Here is a 16,906-nt window from a genome sequence, read left to right as displayed (position 1 = left end):
ACACTTACAGTCAAGAGTGAATCATGAACACTTCAATGTATTGTTAGTTTTGTGTTTGTTTTTGCGGTGGTGTGAGAAATGCACATCCTGACAGACCAGGCTGAGGGCAGTAAAACAGTGTGAGGCGATCGTGATCTATTCACCATTTGAATCCGGTAGTAATCTATACAAGTTGTATTTACAGCTATGATGAAGACAGGGCATGCTTGGTTACAGAAGCCATCGTTTAAAACACATCTCACCAATCAACAATTCAATTGTTTTACACAGCACATGTACACAACTTGACTGCCACAGGTTATTCCTTATAATCTTTTATTCTGTGGATATATTATGGAGCATATATAACTTTGAGCTCCCAGTTGTACGATCTAGTACACAATGATGTGCTGGTGGAATTCTACATGATTTTGTCTCCTTTTAATTGTATAATATTTACTGACTGTTTGTGTATATTGTATATTGTGGATCTTGCCACAGCCTGCATGTTGTTTTTTTGTATGTATCTATTTTTAAAGTCAACAAGCTTGGGACTGCCCATGATAATGAGTCTAATAATTCATTAATTTAAACTGCCCCTTGTAGTAAATAAAAGTTAAAAAGTTCCATTTCTACCAACCTCTGTGCGAAAAGAGCTAATTATTATCAATGTTATGGACAAAAGGTTAAAAATATATGTTAAGTTAATGTTTGCAGGACACAGTTGTTCACAAATTAAACTTACTTCATATATTTAATCAAATTAATACAGGTAGGAACCATAGACGTTGGTCCACCCCCGTGCGGACAGCTTGAATGGTTGCGTCCAGACTGAAACTGATTATTATTATTTTTTTCTTCCTACTTTTGTTTAAAGAAACCGATTGAATACAAAACACACCTCTATTATATGATGACTAAATAAATAACAGGTATCATACTTGAGCCGGTGAGATGTGTTAGTTCAATGTAATTGATTAGATTGGGCGTTCGCTTCTCTGTGAGACACCCCTGTCCTCATTGGTTGATCCCGCTGGCACTTCCTTATTCAAAAGTTTTATTTAGGGGAAGCCTCGGACGAAAGTTGGTCCCCGGTCCTGGACGATTTTCGACGCTGCTGTGGTCAAATATTGTGAAAATGGGTCACACTCGTCGTACATGTCGGCAGTGACACTGCACAGCTAGCGCAGGTTCCCCATATGGCTGTGGCCACCAGAAGCGGGCTAACGTTGCACTGAGAGTGTCCGCAGAGAGGAAGATGTCCACGGCTAACGTTAGCGATGACATCCGTGGGAAGTTTCCCCTGCACTCCGCGGTGTGGGAGAACGACTACAGGCGGCTGGATGAACAAGTAACGATAGCGGAGGTTCGTAAACACAGACACCGCGACGGTAACTAGCTGCTAACGTGCTCGTTAGCTAGTGGAAGCCGGGGTCGAGGCGGTAAAGCTGCGGAGGCATCCAGTCAAAGTAGGCCAGTCGTGTTGACAGATGCTCAGTACCACTACGAAAACAAAGAAAGCGCCATGGTCCACAGGTTTGGAAGTTACACAAAACAGAAGATTTATTATTGACAGTTTCCACTTGTCCTAGAATTCACTATCTGTCCACTACGAGTAGATACAATAGCGGATAAACGCTTCTACCTATGAAATCTATACATTTCTTGTTTAGCGTGCACCTGACCATAGGAGTGGGCGATATGGACTAAAGCGATATCAAGACATCAATGTTCTAATCGGTCCATATCGATAACTATCACGAAAAACATCGTTAAGTTAACATTTAGTGAAGTTTAAAGGCTGATGTTTGCTCCCGAGTGAAGGCTGTGGTTTAAATCTTTACCACAAACATTTGATAAACAGCTAAACATCTTACAAACCATCAATTATGTGTTCTATGCCCTGACTGTGCTTACTCAGGTTATAAGCAATACACTGCTATGTATTGGACTTTTTTACATTGCTAGTGATGAAAGGCACTATAATGTTTTATTGCCCAGCCTTACCAGATCATTACATAACTTGTCATTGTTACTTTAAAGATTTACACTAGAGATCAAATCATTGGCACAGTCTAAACAAAGGTGTGACTAATGTGTTTTTACATCTTTCAATACCCTTTGTTGGTATTTTATCCACCACAGTTAATACTGTATATTGTTGAATTGTCATTACTTTGCTTCAATTGTTAATACCCCACAATGCTGATCAATAAAACCCTCATGATATCAAGTCTTTACACTATCCAGAGTCCGACTACTGCCTTCAACCCTGTGTCGTTATCAGTGTGGATCTCAATTAAAACCTTTGTGTTATAATATAAAGGAGAGCAGTTTTATGTAGCCTGCACACCACAAGCTTTTCCTCATAAAACAGGTTGTGCCCTTACTGCAGTATTTTGTCCAACTAGGTGACTTAATTATAATATTAAATGTGAAATATTATAAATGTGCAGGTGAAGCGTGAATTTTTCTTTGATTTTTCTCAGAATGCCATCGAGGCTGCAGATCCCAGAGGTCGAACCCCTCTGCACTTGGCTGTGTCACTCGGGCACATGGAGTCTGTGAGAGTCCTTCTGAGGCACGGTGCTGAAGTGACAAAAGAAAATGCCAACAACTGGACAGGTCTGTTTAAAAGCCGGCTGCAGGAAACCCAATGAATGCCATCACACTTTCAATGTGTCACTCACTTCCCTCACAGATATGCTTTTCCAGGATTTATGGGTTGTTAGATCACATAGATCCCTTTGTTCATTAACCTTCACATCGTCTGCTGGTAATGGGCTTTCCGGTTAAAAAACGACGCCCATCCTCTCCTCTGAGGTTTTTAATGGATAGTTGCGGTTGCTGTAAACCATTTAGTGGTTTGTTTAGACATGTCTATCTTTGTGCAGTGCTGCAGGAGGCGGTCAGCACCGGAGATCCAGAGATGGTTCAGTTAGTGCTTCAACGCAGAGACTACCTCAAAGCCTCCACTGCGCTGGGAGGAGTGCCTGAGCTGCTGGCAAAAATCCGAGAGGTTTTACTCCATATATTTTCTTATTCTCTTATCATTCATCTTTAAATATCAATGGAAACATTTACTTGCAAATATAAATAATTGATCTATTTGAGATTTTTCTCTCGACAGTCGCCAGACTTCTACATGGAAATGAAATGGGAATTCAACAGTTGGAGTAAGTATGAGTGTGTTCATGACGTTCACTGTGTAAAAATAAGGTATCTGCAAGTGCATTCTACTGCAGAGCCCACTGGTTAAATATTGTATTTGCACAAAGCTGAGAGGTTTCATTAGGTCATACAGGAAAAACAACATTCTTGTCTCTTGGTTGGTAAAGCATTTGTTTCGGTTTGAGATGACCTTGCTTTTCATATGTGGATACTTTTCTTCCCCTTTGTGGAACATTGATTTATTGTTGCTTCGCAGTCCCTCTTCTGTCCCGAGTTTGTCCAAGTGACATTTGTCGCATTTGGAAAAGTGGCGCCAGCCTACGAGTGGACGCCACTCTTCTAGGCTTTGAAAACATGACATGGATCAGAGGGCGCAGAAGCTACATCTTCAGAGGGGACGGTGTGTGATTTAACTCTCCTGCACAGAAAAGCTGTCACTGTGATTTGGACCTTTTCTGAAAAGTGATTTAAGTCTGTCCCTAATTGTATTTGTACAGATTCGCACGCCGAGCTGATGGAGGTGAATCACGACGATGAAGTGGTGGACACAGAGCGCTTCAACATCTTCCAAGAAATTGAGGATGTCACACTGGAGTCAATGCAGCCAGCTGAGCAGGAAGTTGCCAAAAGGTTGACGACCCCCGTTGTCAACACCTTCCTGGACACCAAGGATATCGCTTTTGAGAGGCAAGAATCTAACTCTTTTTTTCTGTTGTACTTTTTCTCACAACATGCATCACACGCTGCAGCACTGACAGTATTTCATCAGAGTTCACAACTTATGGCATTTTCATACTTTTGATGTATTTCTTTCGTTTTTATATGAACACCCACTGAGGGACATATCATTGTATTTTGCCTGTAATGATGTTTTGTGTTTTCACAGGAACAAGTCTGGGATATGGGGCTGGAGAACTGACAGAACAGAATTGGTCGATGGATTTGAATCAAAGGTCACTGAAGCTATTCATTTGTTTTTTTAATTATATTTAAAGTTTCCTTCACTGAAAGCTTTGCAGCCCAACAGTTAAAACCGTATCTGACATCAGATTCTGGTCGTCTGCTCAGGTTTTCAGTGTGAACAATGTAAATGTGGTAATCAGGACGAGGACAGAGCATCTCACAGACGAGGAGAAAGCCAGAATAAAAAGTGAGTGCAAATATTAATGTGTTACTTTCCTGTTTTTATATTCATGTTAGATCATGTCGAATGATTCATTTTGAGAGTCAGAGAGAATTAAAGTTGGATTTTTTGATAAAAAGGTGAGAGGAACGTCCTGGAGTCTCTTCTGGGGACTGTGGAGCAGCACATAAGTGCACAAGGGGTAAGACATGCATTCAGTAATTCCATAAGAATTCTGTTCCCAGCCGGTGGCTCATCTGATACGACTGCTCTGACTTCATAGGATCTAACTCTTGAGTATGCAACTGCCACCAATCCCACCGCCATCACTCCAGAGGAATATTTTGATTCCGACTTTGACCTCGGGAACAGGGACATCGGCCGACCCATTGAACTCAGCATTAGAACCCAGAAGTGAGTCACCGTTTTAAGTTTACAATAACCACATACTTGATTTCTCCTAGCTGTGTGTTATCTATATTACAAGGTAAAGTTGTGCACAATCTCTCCTCATGCAGATTCAAAGGTACATTGTGGATGAGTGAGGATCATCCCCTGTCCCTGGTGGAGCAGGTGACCCCCATCATTGACCTCATGGCCCGGACAAGTTCCCATTTCGCACGGTTAAGGGACTTTGTAACTTTAAAGTTTCCTCCTGGATTCCCAGTTAAAATAGGTGAGTGAGTTGTTTATAGAGACTGACCTTTTGAAGGGGCTCTTCCATTCCTCCTCAGTTATTTGTTCACAGCTTGTCTTTTCCCTAACAGAGATTCCACTGTTTCATGTGCTGAATGCCAAGATTACATTTGGTAATGTAAATGCATGCAGTACTGCAGAGGAGGCAAGCACACCTCCGGCGAGCACCACGCCAGCAGCCACACCAACATCTTCAGGGGAAGAGGAAGAAGCTGCAGGTACGAATGCAGCCAGTCTCACCATTGTATTAAAATAGAAATTTACAGTCTGCCAATTTAGGTAATTTATTCATTTTGTTGTACCCCCGCCCAGCACTCCCTCTGTTTAAGGTGTGCCCCTCAGTGTTTGTGGTGCCGGTCGGTTACCTCCGCCGAGGAGGCACACGCCACACACCCGTGTCAAGCAATGACGAGGAGCTCTTGCAGTATGCCATCCATCAGAGTCTCCTGGAGTCTCGCAGAGTCCCGGGCCAGGTCAAAACAATTATTTTTCAGCTCTCTCGCAAATTTCTTCTTACAATTCTCCCATGCTGTCATTGTTTTAGCTGTTTATTGCATTACTTACCTCCCCTCTATGTTTACGTGTTTGTAGGAGGGGATCAGTGAGGATACAGACGGGGAATTCACTGACGCAATCCCAAGAAGCCAGAGTGACAGGTAGGAACACAGGTTTAGGTTGCAAGCATAGTAGTTACATAAGTACATGTGGTAAAAGCAACAGTCCCTCATACTTGCAGGCGCCACTCTGTATCCACCACATGCACGTGTCAGTAAAAGTCACAGATCAGAGCTGGATCTTACTTTCCCCTGTCACTGTCATTCTAGGAGTATCCCAGAGGGGGTGCTAGTGGAATTTGGAGACACCTCCAGCGCTACCAGCTCGGTCTCTGCCTCCAGCCCTGACTCAGACCTCCGCCTGGCCATGGAGCTCTCCGCCCGAGCTCAGGAGGAAGAGGAGAGGGCGAGGAAGCAAGAAGAAGAGGAGCTGGAGCAGATACTGCAGCTGTCGCTCACTGAGAAGTGAAAGGAATAAGAGGGAATAATAATAATAATAATTTAACTTTTCCAGATCCAGAAACAACAACAACCACCACACCTCAGTTGACCTTCCCAACCACTGTCTATGCAACTGCAGAATTCTCTCTGTAAGAGATTGTTCTTGCACATGCAATATCAAACTCACAATATCTGATATTTTCCAAAAGGTATTTTTGGTAAGAACATACTCCTTTTTATATGATATTTCTATCTCAACATAGTTTGTCTCCTCACTCGAGCTTCATTTGTGGACTCGTTGAGATAGATTCCAGTGGGTTCTGCTTTTTATTTATTTATTTTCTTTTTCCTACTCAGAATCAGAGCAGCAACCCACAGTGTGTCGATGGACTCATCGTCCTGAGTGCAGTTATGGTTCTGTGAAGTAAAACATTTGACCACTCTAGATAACATGTAGTGTTGATACACAGATGTGACACTTTAGGTGGCATTGTTTTTTAATTTCCTAGTACCTGTCGACAGTGGCCCTTAAGGGACAGATCACAGGGTTTTCACTGGGAGGTTTTCCTGCAGAGTTGAGGACCACAGGCTCACTGAATAATAGAAATCTCAGGGTTCAAATTGTAGACATTTTCCCATCACTTTGGAAATTTAGTTTGTTAATCACGTGTTAAACTCATGTAAATTGTTGCCTGGTAAATGTTTCTTTGGTGCAAAATGGTATTCTGAATATCACTCTATGCCATACCAACATTAAGTCAGAGAGATTGGTTATAAAAGTCAAAAGTTCATAATTAAGGTGTCAGGGTTAGTTTCTTGTACTCTGTGAATGTCTACTCTGCAGATGTTTAAACAAAATCTTGTGGCTGTGAGGGAAACTTTATATTGGCTTCATAGTGATGTAGCCATAGGATGGGGGTTTAACTTTCCCTACCTGATTTTTTTTTTTTTTTCTTCCATTTGTACATTTTCTCTGATTTTTGTGGTCAGACAGGAACTATTTCTGTTAACTGTCACAAAGCATCTTCAAGCATTTTTCACCTCAGTTCAAAATGCAATAGCTGAGACCGGTCTGTCTGTGGATGTCACGTGCCTAAGGAGCGTCACACGACCAATGTTGCAGAGATTTTTCTGATTCCTAAAGGCAGCCAGCCTTTTGTAGCCATGAACAACTTTCGACCTCTGAGCAGAAGAGAACATTGCACAGGGTCAAAGGTCAAGCATGCCCGCCACAGGCAGGTTCTTTCAGCATGTGCCAATGGATCACTTGCTCTGAGTGACGCCTGCTGAAAGGTCTGAGGAGTTAATTTTGTAACTTAGAAACATGGGAATTGCTGATTAACATGCATTAACCACTGTACTTGATTTTACTGACAGCCAACCACTCAAAGTGGCAAGAAAAATATGCAAAACCTTTGGAATCACCTCGTTTACTGCAGTCATTTTTCATAAAACGTGATATGATTTTCATCAAAGTCACAAGAACACACAGACATAATGTGCTTAAGTTAAAAACACAAAAATATTTATGTTGAATCTCTTTATAGAACATGCACACAAAACATTCAGAGTGCTGGAGAAATAAAAAGTGAACTCTTGGCTATGATGACTGGTTTTGCCTCTTTTGGCAGCAATATCCTCCAACAAGTGTTTTCTGTAGTTTCTGTAGCTGCAGATCAGACCTGCACAACATTCAGGAGGAATCCAGATCATTTTTTCACACAGAACTGTTACAGTTCAAACGTATTCTAAAGACGTCAGGTGTGTAATTGTAACTTCAATGAAGATCTCACCACATTTTAAGACACAAAAACTCATCCTATTCCACAGGTTCTGTCACTTTTTCTTGCCACTTATCAAAGGTCTCTCTGTGTTGCTGCGTCTGACTTGCAGGGGCTTCCGCTGAAAATCTTTAATAATGATCAAATTGCCAAACTGCTGAACACTAGACTGGCTAGCTTTGGTTAATGAAATGCAGAACTTTGTAATGCACCGCTCGAGCTGCAAAGTGGTTTTTTTAATATGTTAAAACTTTAGGAACGTGTTGCTTTCAAAATGTTGTTTTTAAAATAAAAGCACTTTATTTCCATGAGGACTGCATTTTGTCTTATTAAAGTATGTTTACATTGTTTTGAGTAAATTACGTCGATCTGTCTTTATGTTTAGCCAGCAGCTAAATGTGGTTATAGTCAAAGTCAGGATGCACTCCTACAATGTAGGAGGGATCTGCAGTAAAAACAAAAAGGAAGCTTCTGTTGTATAAAGAATGTTTTGGAATCACTTATATAGTTTCAATGAAAACGTTTCTAAATTTACTCCATCTGTATCTTTATCGAATTTTACTCATCTTTACCTTATATTTGTTTGTTTAATTAATCTTTTTCACAGTTAGCAAATCATTCAGAGAACAATTTTATTCCAAAAACATGAAGCAGGAAACAGGCCAAGCTCACTTAATGGTGATGGTAAACTATGATGGTGATAATTTATGGGCCTGTACCAAAACCTTTCCAAAGCTGAAACATTTCATTTAACCAAAACCTCAGTTTCCATTGATCTAGATCAAAAAAAACAATGAGACCTCTCCAGCTCAGTATTTTTTTTTTTTTAAATAGTAGTCAGTCATATTTAAAAAAAAGGCAGAAACCGCAAACAAAATAAAATAATTTACATAATTCTCTTTACATTATAAATGCATCATCTCCCTCGTGAGCAAATCAATAGGCAAATAGTTAATTTTGGAAAATTTATGAGATTTCCACATTTACAGAATAAAATAGACAAATAAACTCTGGCTAAGGTAATGAAGATTTGATTAATAACAACTCTCACTTTAAAAATCCCACCTTAGTTTATTTAAAGGCTTTTGGCCTCCAGGCTTCTTCTCCCTTCAGAACAAACAGATGAGACCAACTCTCGGCCGGAAAATCAAATGAATAAAACTAATTACAACCTTAAGGTGTGAGGTCCAAACAAATATAAATAAAATGTGACAGGTGTTATGTTTGCAATAGCTCATGTTATTGTCAAATAAAATTTGTCAAACCAACAATATAATTCAGTGCAGAGACGTAGGCTCATTTCAAATTAAATAAACAAATGAAATCAAAAACAGGTAGATGAATAATTCTTCAGTAGCCTGCTCTGATCATTTGAACACTGCTGGTGTGTCACAGTGTTCTCTGGGCCGGTCCGCTGATGGCACACTGCAGTAAAGTGAGCCGTCATCTGGGAAGCCAGCCGCCACCGGATTTTTGTTGCGCGTCTACTCGTGCCTCATACGGTAAAGCGGTAGAGATAGTGTGAGCGCCTAAAAAGAACGTAAACACAACTATATTTTAGTTATAGTCTCTCATTTGATTATTTTATTCATATCTTCATGGTGTATCTGTTCATGTAAATTATGTACTTTTAATTCAAATTGAAGGGCAAGTCTGTAGGAAAGGATTAATGTATTCATAATGTAACCATATTTGGAAGCTTATTAAAAAAATTCCTTGAGAGGTTATAAGCTATTTCAAGTGGATTCCTGTTCATGCTGTCTCTGACTATGCTGACACATATTTTTGTGTACTTTTACTGCAGAATTACTGAGAAAATTAAAGGGCAAATCTGTGAAAGTGGCCCAATGGATTCATAATGTTGCCATATTTGGAAGCTTATTACAAATATTCCTTGAGAGGTTATAAGCTACTTTGAGTGGATTCCTGTTCATGCTGTCTCTGACTATGCTGACATATATTTGTGTGTACTTTTACTGCAGAATTACTGAGAAAATTAAAGGGCAAAATTGTGAAAGTGGCCCAATGGATTCATAATGTTGCCATATTTGGAAGCTTATTAAACAAATTCCTCGAGAGGTTATAAGCTATTTCAAGTGGATTCCTGTTCATGGTGTCTCTGACTATGCTGACATATATTTTTGTGTACTTTTACTGCAGAATTACTGAGAAAATTAAAGGGCAAATCTGTGAAAGTGGCCCAATGGATTCATAATGTTGCCATATTTGGAAGCTTATTAAACTCATTCATCGAGAGGTTATAAGCTATTTCAAGTCGATTCCTGTTCATGGTGTCTCTGACTATGCTGACATATATTTTTGTGTACTTTTACTGCAGAATTACTGAGAAAATCAAAGGGCAAATCTGTGAAAGTGGCCCAATGCATTCCTAATGTGACCATATTTGGAAGCTTATTAAAAATATTCATTGAGAGGTTATAAGCTATTTCAAGTGGATTCCTGTTCATGCTGTCTCTGACTATGCTGACATATATTTTTGTGTACTTTTACTGCAGAATTACTGAGAAAATTAAAGGGCAAATCTGTGAAAGTGGCCCAATGGATTCATAATGTTGCCATATTTGGAAGCTTATTAAAAATATTCCTTGAGAGGTTATAAGCTACTTTAAGTGGATTCCTGTTCATGCTGTCTCTGACTATGCTGACATATATTTTTGTGTACTTTTACTGCAGAATTACTGAGAAAATCAAAGGGCAAATCTGTGAAAGTGGCCCAATGGATTCATAATGTTGCCATATTTGGAAGCTTATTCAAAATATTCCTTGAGAGGTTATAAGCTACTTTAAGTGGATTCCTGTTCATGCTTTCTCTGACTATGCTGACATATATTTTTGTGTACTTTTACTGCAGAATTACTGAGAAAATTAAAGGGCAAATTTGTGAAAGTGGCCCAATGGATTCATAATATTGCCATATTTGGAAGCTGATTAAAAATATTCCTTGAGAGGTTATAAGCTACTTTAAGTGGATTCCTGTTCATGGTGTCTCTGACTATGCTGACATGTATTTTTGTGTACTTTTACTGCAGAATTACTGAGAAAATCAAAGGGCAAAATTGTGAAAGTGGCCCAATGGATTCATAATGTTGCCATATTTGGAAGCTTATTAAACAAATTCCTCGAGAGGTTATAAGCTATTTCAAGTGGATTCCTGTTCATGGTGTCTCTGACTATGCTGACATATATTTTTGTGTACTTTTACTGCAGAATTACTGAGAAAATCAAAGGGCAAATCTGTGAAAGTGGCCCAATGCATTCCTAATGTGACCATATTTGGAAGCTTATTAAAAATATTTCTGAGAGGTTATAAGTGACATTGAGTGGATTCCTGTTCATGGTGTCTCTGACTAGTGGCCCAATGCATTCATATTTGGATGAATTTTTAAGATATTCCTTAACAGGTTATGAGTATTTCCAGTGGATTCCTGTTCATAGAGCCTCTGACTATGCAATGTCCACATTAAAATTTAGAAGAAACCTCCTGTTTTCAGACTCATTCCACTTCAACATGATAGTAGACCATCTCTAAGGTGTCAGTGACATTATATCAGTAAAGACTGAACTCAATTTTCAAAATGACTCCCCTTTAAACTGAAGAGGGATTTAGTTTTATTTTTTTTTAAACAATTAGTTACTGAATATCATTTTGGTGTCTTACCTTCCCCCATGTTGTTAGATGTACTCTCAAAAAAGCATTTCCAAATATACGTACAAGGATATGAGCTGGAGTGTGTCAACTTTACATATGTCAACTTTGATCAAATCAAATCAAATCAAAGTTTATTGTCACATGCACCTATGACAGCGGCATCGGAGCAGTGCAATTATTTTGACATGGCAGGCAAACATCTACGCAGTAGGCGACTTTACAAAATAGAAAAATTATATACTAAGTAACATTACATATAACATCAAAGATAACATACAAGATCACAGTCACTTAGTACTAGAGAATTAATAAATAAAACAAAAATAGAGAGTAACCACAAAAGGTTTTAATGTTGCAGGAAATAAGATTTGTTTAACAGAATGAATAATAATATAGACTGTTCATACACTTTCTTGGCAATAAAAATTTCACATGGAACTAAAATAACTCAGATATGCAGTGACAATATTTCATAGAATACAAGTAGAACATCAATACATTAGAAAACATACTAAATTATGATGGCTTAATTGTGTTGTTGAAAAATGTTTTAATATTGATGTATTCAATGGCTTTCCCTACATTAGTAATATTTATACAAATATACAATGAATACAAAAGTGCGACATCCTCTGTCCATAACCCTCAACAAGAGAAAGGAAAAAATACACATAAAAACCCTAATAACAGGGGGTAAAAAATGTAGAAAACTCAGAGAACGCCAAATGTAAGCGGTAACTGCAGGTGGAAGTTTGGCGCCAGATCCTCTAGTCTCACATTGACCGTGACTCCTCTATCTTGCCGGAGTTTCCTCTTCCCTCCTGACCCGTTAAAGCTGACATGGATAAAAGAGTGAAAGGACCCTTCAGGAGCAGTTTTCAGGATGCTTACTCCAGCCATTTTTGACTCTTTCACTGATCACTGTGTAACAGAGTTAAGAATGCACTGTATTTATTTTATTTATAATTTGTATTTGTGAATTTTATTAAGTTATTACTTTATTTAGATAGTGCTACTTGTGGTGCTGATGTTGCTGTGTACCACCTTTGTGCTCCCTGAAAGTTTGTCACTTCCTGTTGGACCTCAGTTTAGTTTTTCATCACTGAGGACTTTTGTATGGAGAAAAAGGAGGTTTTAACAGTAAACCTATGTTGGTGTCTGCAGGTGTCTGCGGTTTCTGTAGGTGAATAAAGACCCAAAAACCAAATCCTGAGTCACATTTCTACATCCGTTACAGCTGCAGCCCCCCACTCACTGTCCCCTTGTGCTCACACCACGTGGAATATAAGGGGACATAATATTACCGGTACAGTGTGTGTACACCACGTTCCACATTATTATGCAAATTGGATTTAAGGGTCTTAAACATTCATTTTTTAGTTTTTGAATTAAACTGATGGATGGTATTGTGTCTCAAGGCTATTTGGATGATTGAAATCAATCTCAGACACCTCTGATAATTAGTTTTCCAGTTGAGCCCAATCAAAGGAAAACTACTTAAGAAGGATGTTCCACATTATTAAGCAAGCTACATGTTTCAGGCAAAATGGGGAAGAAAAAGGATCTCTCTGCTGCTGAAAAGCAGCAAATAGTGCAATACCTTGGTCAAGGTATCACAACATTGGATATTTCCAAAAGAATTGCGCGTGATCATCAGACGATGAAGAAATTTGTCACTGATTCACAGCACAAGCGGGTTCGTTCAGACAAAGGCAAAATAAGGAAGATTTCTGCCAAACAAATGCGTAGGGTTAAGAGAGCACTAAATGCCATTGAATAGCAGCAAACAGGTGGTTGAAGCCGCTGGTGCCTCTGGAGTCTCGCGAACTTCAAGATGTAGGATGCTCAAGAGGTTTGCAAGTGTCCTTAAACCTGTTATTCGGCCACCCCTAATCCAAGCTCACAAGCAAAAAAGGTTGCAGTGGGCTCAGGACTACATGAAGACTAACTTCCAAACAGTTTTGTTTACAGATGAGTGCTTTGCAACCCTTTAGGGTCCTGATGGATGGAGTAGAGGATGGTTGATGAATGTCCACCATGTCCCAACAAGGCTGAGACGTCAACAAGGAGGTGGCAGAGTCATGTTTTGGGCCAGAATCATGGGGAGAGAGCTGGTAGGCCCCTTCAGGGTCCCTGACGGTGTGAAAATGACCTCAGCTAAGTACGTAGAGTTGCTGACTGACCACTTTCTTCCGTGGTACAAAAAGAAGAACCGTGCCTTCCGAAGCAAAATCATATTCATGCATTACATGCATCATGCAGCAACTGCCAAAAGATTACCAAGAAAAGCCGGCCACTTTCCGCGCATACTGCAAAAACAAGATCACTGAAAAGAAGATCCGGCCAGAGCACATCACCAACATGGACGAGGTTCCGCTCACCTTTGATATCCCCGTGAACCGCACCGTGGAGAAAACAGGGACCAGAACGGTGTCTATACGCACCACAGGGAACGAGAAGTCATCCTTCACTGAATGAACAGGAGGAGGATGGACGAAGGGGGCTAACGACAAAACTGTATCTGAATGTATCAGATGAGGATGATGACGGTTACTTCTCAATGTTTCATAAAAGAGCAAACATCTCCCGTCAGTCAGGACAAATTCAGCTGCCTAGAGCTACATCCAGCCCCCAGCATATGCCAGATGAAGTTAGAGAGCCATGGGATGCGTGCCATCCTGAAAGTCATTCCGAACAAGCTGCGATATTTAGCCGGGACATTTCCTTTACAGTCAGTGATTTGTGTCCGACTGTTAGCGGGCCACAACTGGAGTCTGCAAACTCTGATTCATTAGAAGGTGACTCTGAAGAGGAGTGGACTATTGGTTGCCCCATGTTTGAATCATCGATGTGCAAAAGTGTCACAGTGAAGTAGAGTGCAGGTAGTGAGCAGAGCAGAAAGGTGACGAAGGACCCCCAACAGAGACTGACTGGACAGATATTGTAACTGATATCTAAATATGAAGAGAATGACTAAATGAAATAAAGTGACACCCAGCGGGTCAAAATGCTGACCAATCTCAGCCAATGGCTATCCATAGGCTCTCCGCCATGCCGACGTGTAGTTAGAAAAATCAGAGCGAAGAACTCTCCCTGGAGCCCGGAGAGGAGGTTCCACTGGCAAAGAAGGCGGTCCTATCTGTCCCAGTCCATCAAAACGGAGAATCATACATTTAAAACTAAATCCCTCTTCAGTTTAAAGGGGAGTCATTTTGAAAATTTAGTTCAGTCTTTACTGATATAATGTCACTGACACTCAGAGATGGTCTACTATCATGTTGAAGTGGAATGAGTCTGAAAACAGGAGGTTTCTTCTAAATTTTAATGTGGACATTGCATAGTCAGAGGCTCTATGAACAGGAATCCACTGGAAATACTCATAACCTGTTAAGGAATATCTTAAAAATTCATCCAAATATGAATGCATTGGGCCACTAGTCAGAGACACCATGAACAGGAATCCACTCAATGTCACTTATAACCTCTCAGAAATATTTTTTATAAGCTTCCAAATATGGTAACATTATGAATGCATTGGGCCACTTCCCAGATTTGCCCTTTAATTTTCTCAGTTATTCTACAGTAAAAGTACCCAAAAATTGGTGTCAGCATAGTCAGAGACAGCATGAACAGGAATCCACTTAAAGTAGCTTATAACCTCTCAAGGAATATTTTGAATAAGCTTCCAAATATGGCAACATTATGAATCCATTGGGCCACTTTCACAGATTTGCCCTTTGATTTTCTCAGTAATTCTGCAGTAAAAGTACACAAAAATATATGTCAGCATAGTCAGAGACAGCATGAACAGGAATCCACTTAAAGTAGCTTATAACCTCTCAAGGAATATTTTTAATAAGCTTCCAAATATGGCAACATTATGAATCCATTGGGCCACTTTCACAGATTTGCCCTTTAATTTTCTCAGTAATTCTGCAGTAAAAGTACACAAAAATATATGTCAGCATAGTCAGAGACACCATGAACAGGAATCCACTTGAAATAGCTTATAACCTCTCGAGGAATTTGTTTAATAAGCTTCCAAATATGGCAACATTATGAATCCATTGGGCCACTTTCACAGATTTGCCCTTTAATTTTCTCAGTAATTCTGCAGTAAAAGTACACAAAAATATATGTCAGCATAGTCAGAGACACCATGAACAGGAATCCACTCAAAGTAGCTTATAACCTCTCAAGGAATATTTTTAATAAGCTTCCAAATATGGCAACATTATGAATCCATTGGGCCACTTTCACAGATTTGCCCTTTGATTTTCTCAGTAATTCTGCAGTAAAAGTACACAAAAATACATGTCAGCATAGTCAGAGACACCATGAACAGGAATCCACTTAAAGTAGCTTATAACCTCTCAAGGAATATTTTTAATCAGCTTCCAAATATGGCAACATTATGAATCCATTGGGCCACTTTCAAAGATTTGCCCTTTGATTTTCTCAGTAATTCTGCAGTAAAAGTACACAAAAATACATGTCAGCATAGTCAGAGACACCATGAACAGGAATCCACTTAAAGTAGCTTATAACCTCTCGATGAATTTGTTTAATAAGCTTCCAAATATGGCAACATTATGAATCCATTGGGCCACTTTCACAGATTTGCCCTTTAATTTTCTCAGTAATTCTGCAGTAAAAGTACACAAAACTATATGTCAGCATAGTCAGAGACACCATGAACAGGAATCCACTTAAAGTAGCTTATAACCTCTCAAGGAATATTTTGAATAAGCTTCCAAATATGGCAACATTATGAATCCATTGGGCCACTTTCACAGATTTGCCCTTTAATTTTCTCAGTAATTCTGCAGTAAAAGTACACAAAAATATATGTCAGCATAGTCAGAGACACCATGAACAGGAATCCACTTGAAATAGCTTATAACCTCTCGAGGAATTTGTTTAATAAGCTTCCAAATATGGCAACATTATGAATCCATTGGGCCACTTTCACAGATTTGCCCTTTAATTTTCTCAGTAATTCTGCAGTAAAAGTACACACAAATATATGTCAGCATAGTCAGAGACAGCATGAACAGGAATCCACTCAAAGTAGCTTATAACCTCTCAAGGAATATTTTTAATAAGCTTCCAAATATGGCAACATTATGAATCCATTGGGCCACTTTCACAGATTTGCCCTTTGATTTTCTCAGTAATTCTGCAGTAAAAGTACACAAAAATACATGTCAGCATAGTCAGAGACACCATGAACAGGAATCCACTTAAAGTAGCTTATAACCTCTCAAGGAATATTTTTAATCAGCTTCCAAATATGGCAATATTATGAATCCATTGGGCCACTTTCACAAATTTGCCCTTTAATTTTCTCAGTAATTCTGCAGTAAAAGTACACAAAAATATATGTCAGCATAGTCAGAGAAAGCATGAACAGGAATCCACTTAAAGTAGCTTATAACCTCTCAAGGAATATTTTTAATAAGCTTCCAAATATGGCAACATTATGAATCCA

General features: G+C 39.3%; 1 protein-coding gene across 1 annotated transcript; it reads left to right on the top strand.

Annotated features, from left to right (window-relative positions):
- Positions 1-1,025: 1,025 nt before the first annotated feature.
- ankrd13a (ankyrin repeat domain 13A) lies at positions 1,026-8,056 on the top strand. The gene is made up of 15 exons (XM_062382020.1): positions 1,026-1,345; positions 2,469-2,604; positions 2,874-2,998; positions 3,110-3,155; positions 3,407-3,550; positions 3,648-3,837; positions 4,037-4,103; positions 4,219-4,300; positions 4,414-4,475; positions 4,557-4,687; positions 4,792-4,949; positions 5,041-5,187; positions 5,282-5,442; positions 5,561-5,625; positions 5,794-8,056. The coding sequence occupies exons 1-15, from the start codon at positions 1,238-1,240 to the stop codon at positions 5,990-5,992; spliced, it is 1,821 nt and encodes a 606-aa protein (XP_062238004.1). The 5' UTR covers positions 1,026-1,237; the 3' UTR covers positions 5,993-8,056.
- Positions 8,057-16,906: the final 8,850 nt, after the last annotated feature.

This window comes from Platichthys flesus, chromosome 3 (assembly GCF_949316205.1).
Source record: "Platichthys flesus chromosome 3, fPlaFle2.1, whole genome shotgun sequence".
NCBI lineage: Eukaryota > Metazoa > Chordata > Actinopteri > Pleuronectiformes > Pleuronectidae > Platichthys > Platichthys flesus.
Note: the sequence above shows the minus strand (reverse complement) of the source record. Positions and strands in the feature narration are given on the sequence as shown.

Excerpts from the sequence above, each read along its gene's own strand:
- ankrd13a (XM_062382020.1), top strand. The coding sequence starts at position 1,238 with ATGTCCACGGCTAACGTTAGCGATGACATCCGTGGGAAGTTTCCCCTG. Across the intron at positions 4,104-4,218 it reads TCGATGGATTTGAATCAAAG|GTTTTCAGTGTGAACAATGT; the intron begins GTCACTGAAGCT and ends TCGTCTGCTCAG. Across the intron at positions 4,688-4,791 it reads CTCAGCATTAGAACCCAGAA|ATTCAAAGGTACATTGTGGA; the intron begins GTGAGTCACCGT and ends CTCCTCATGCAG.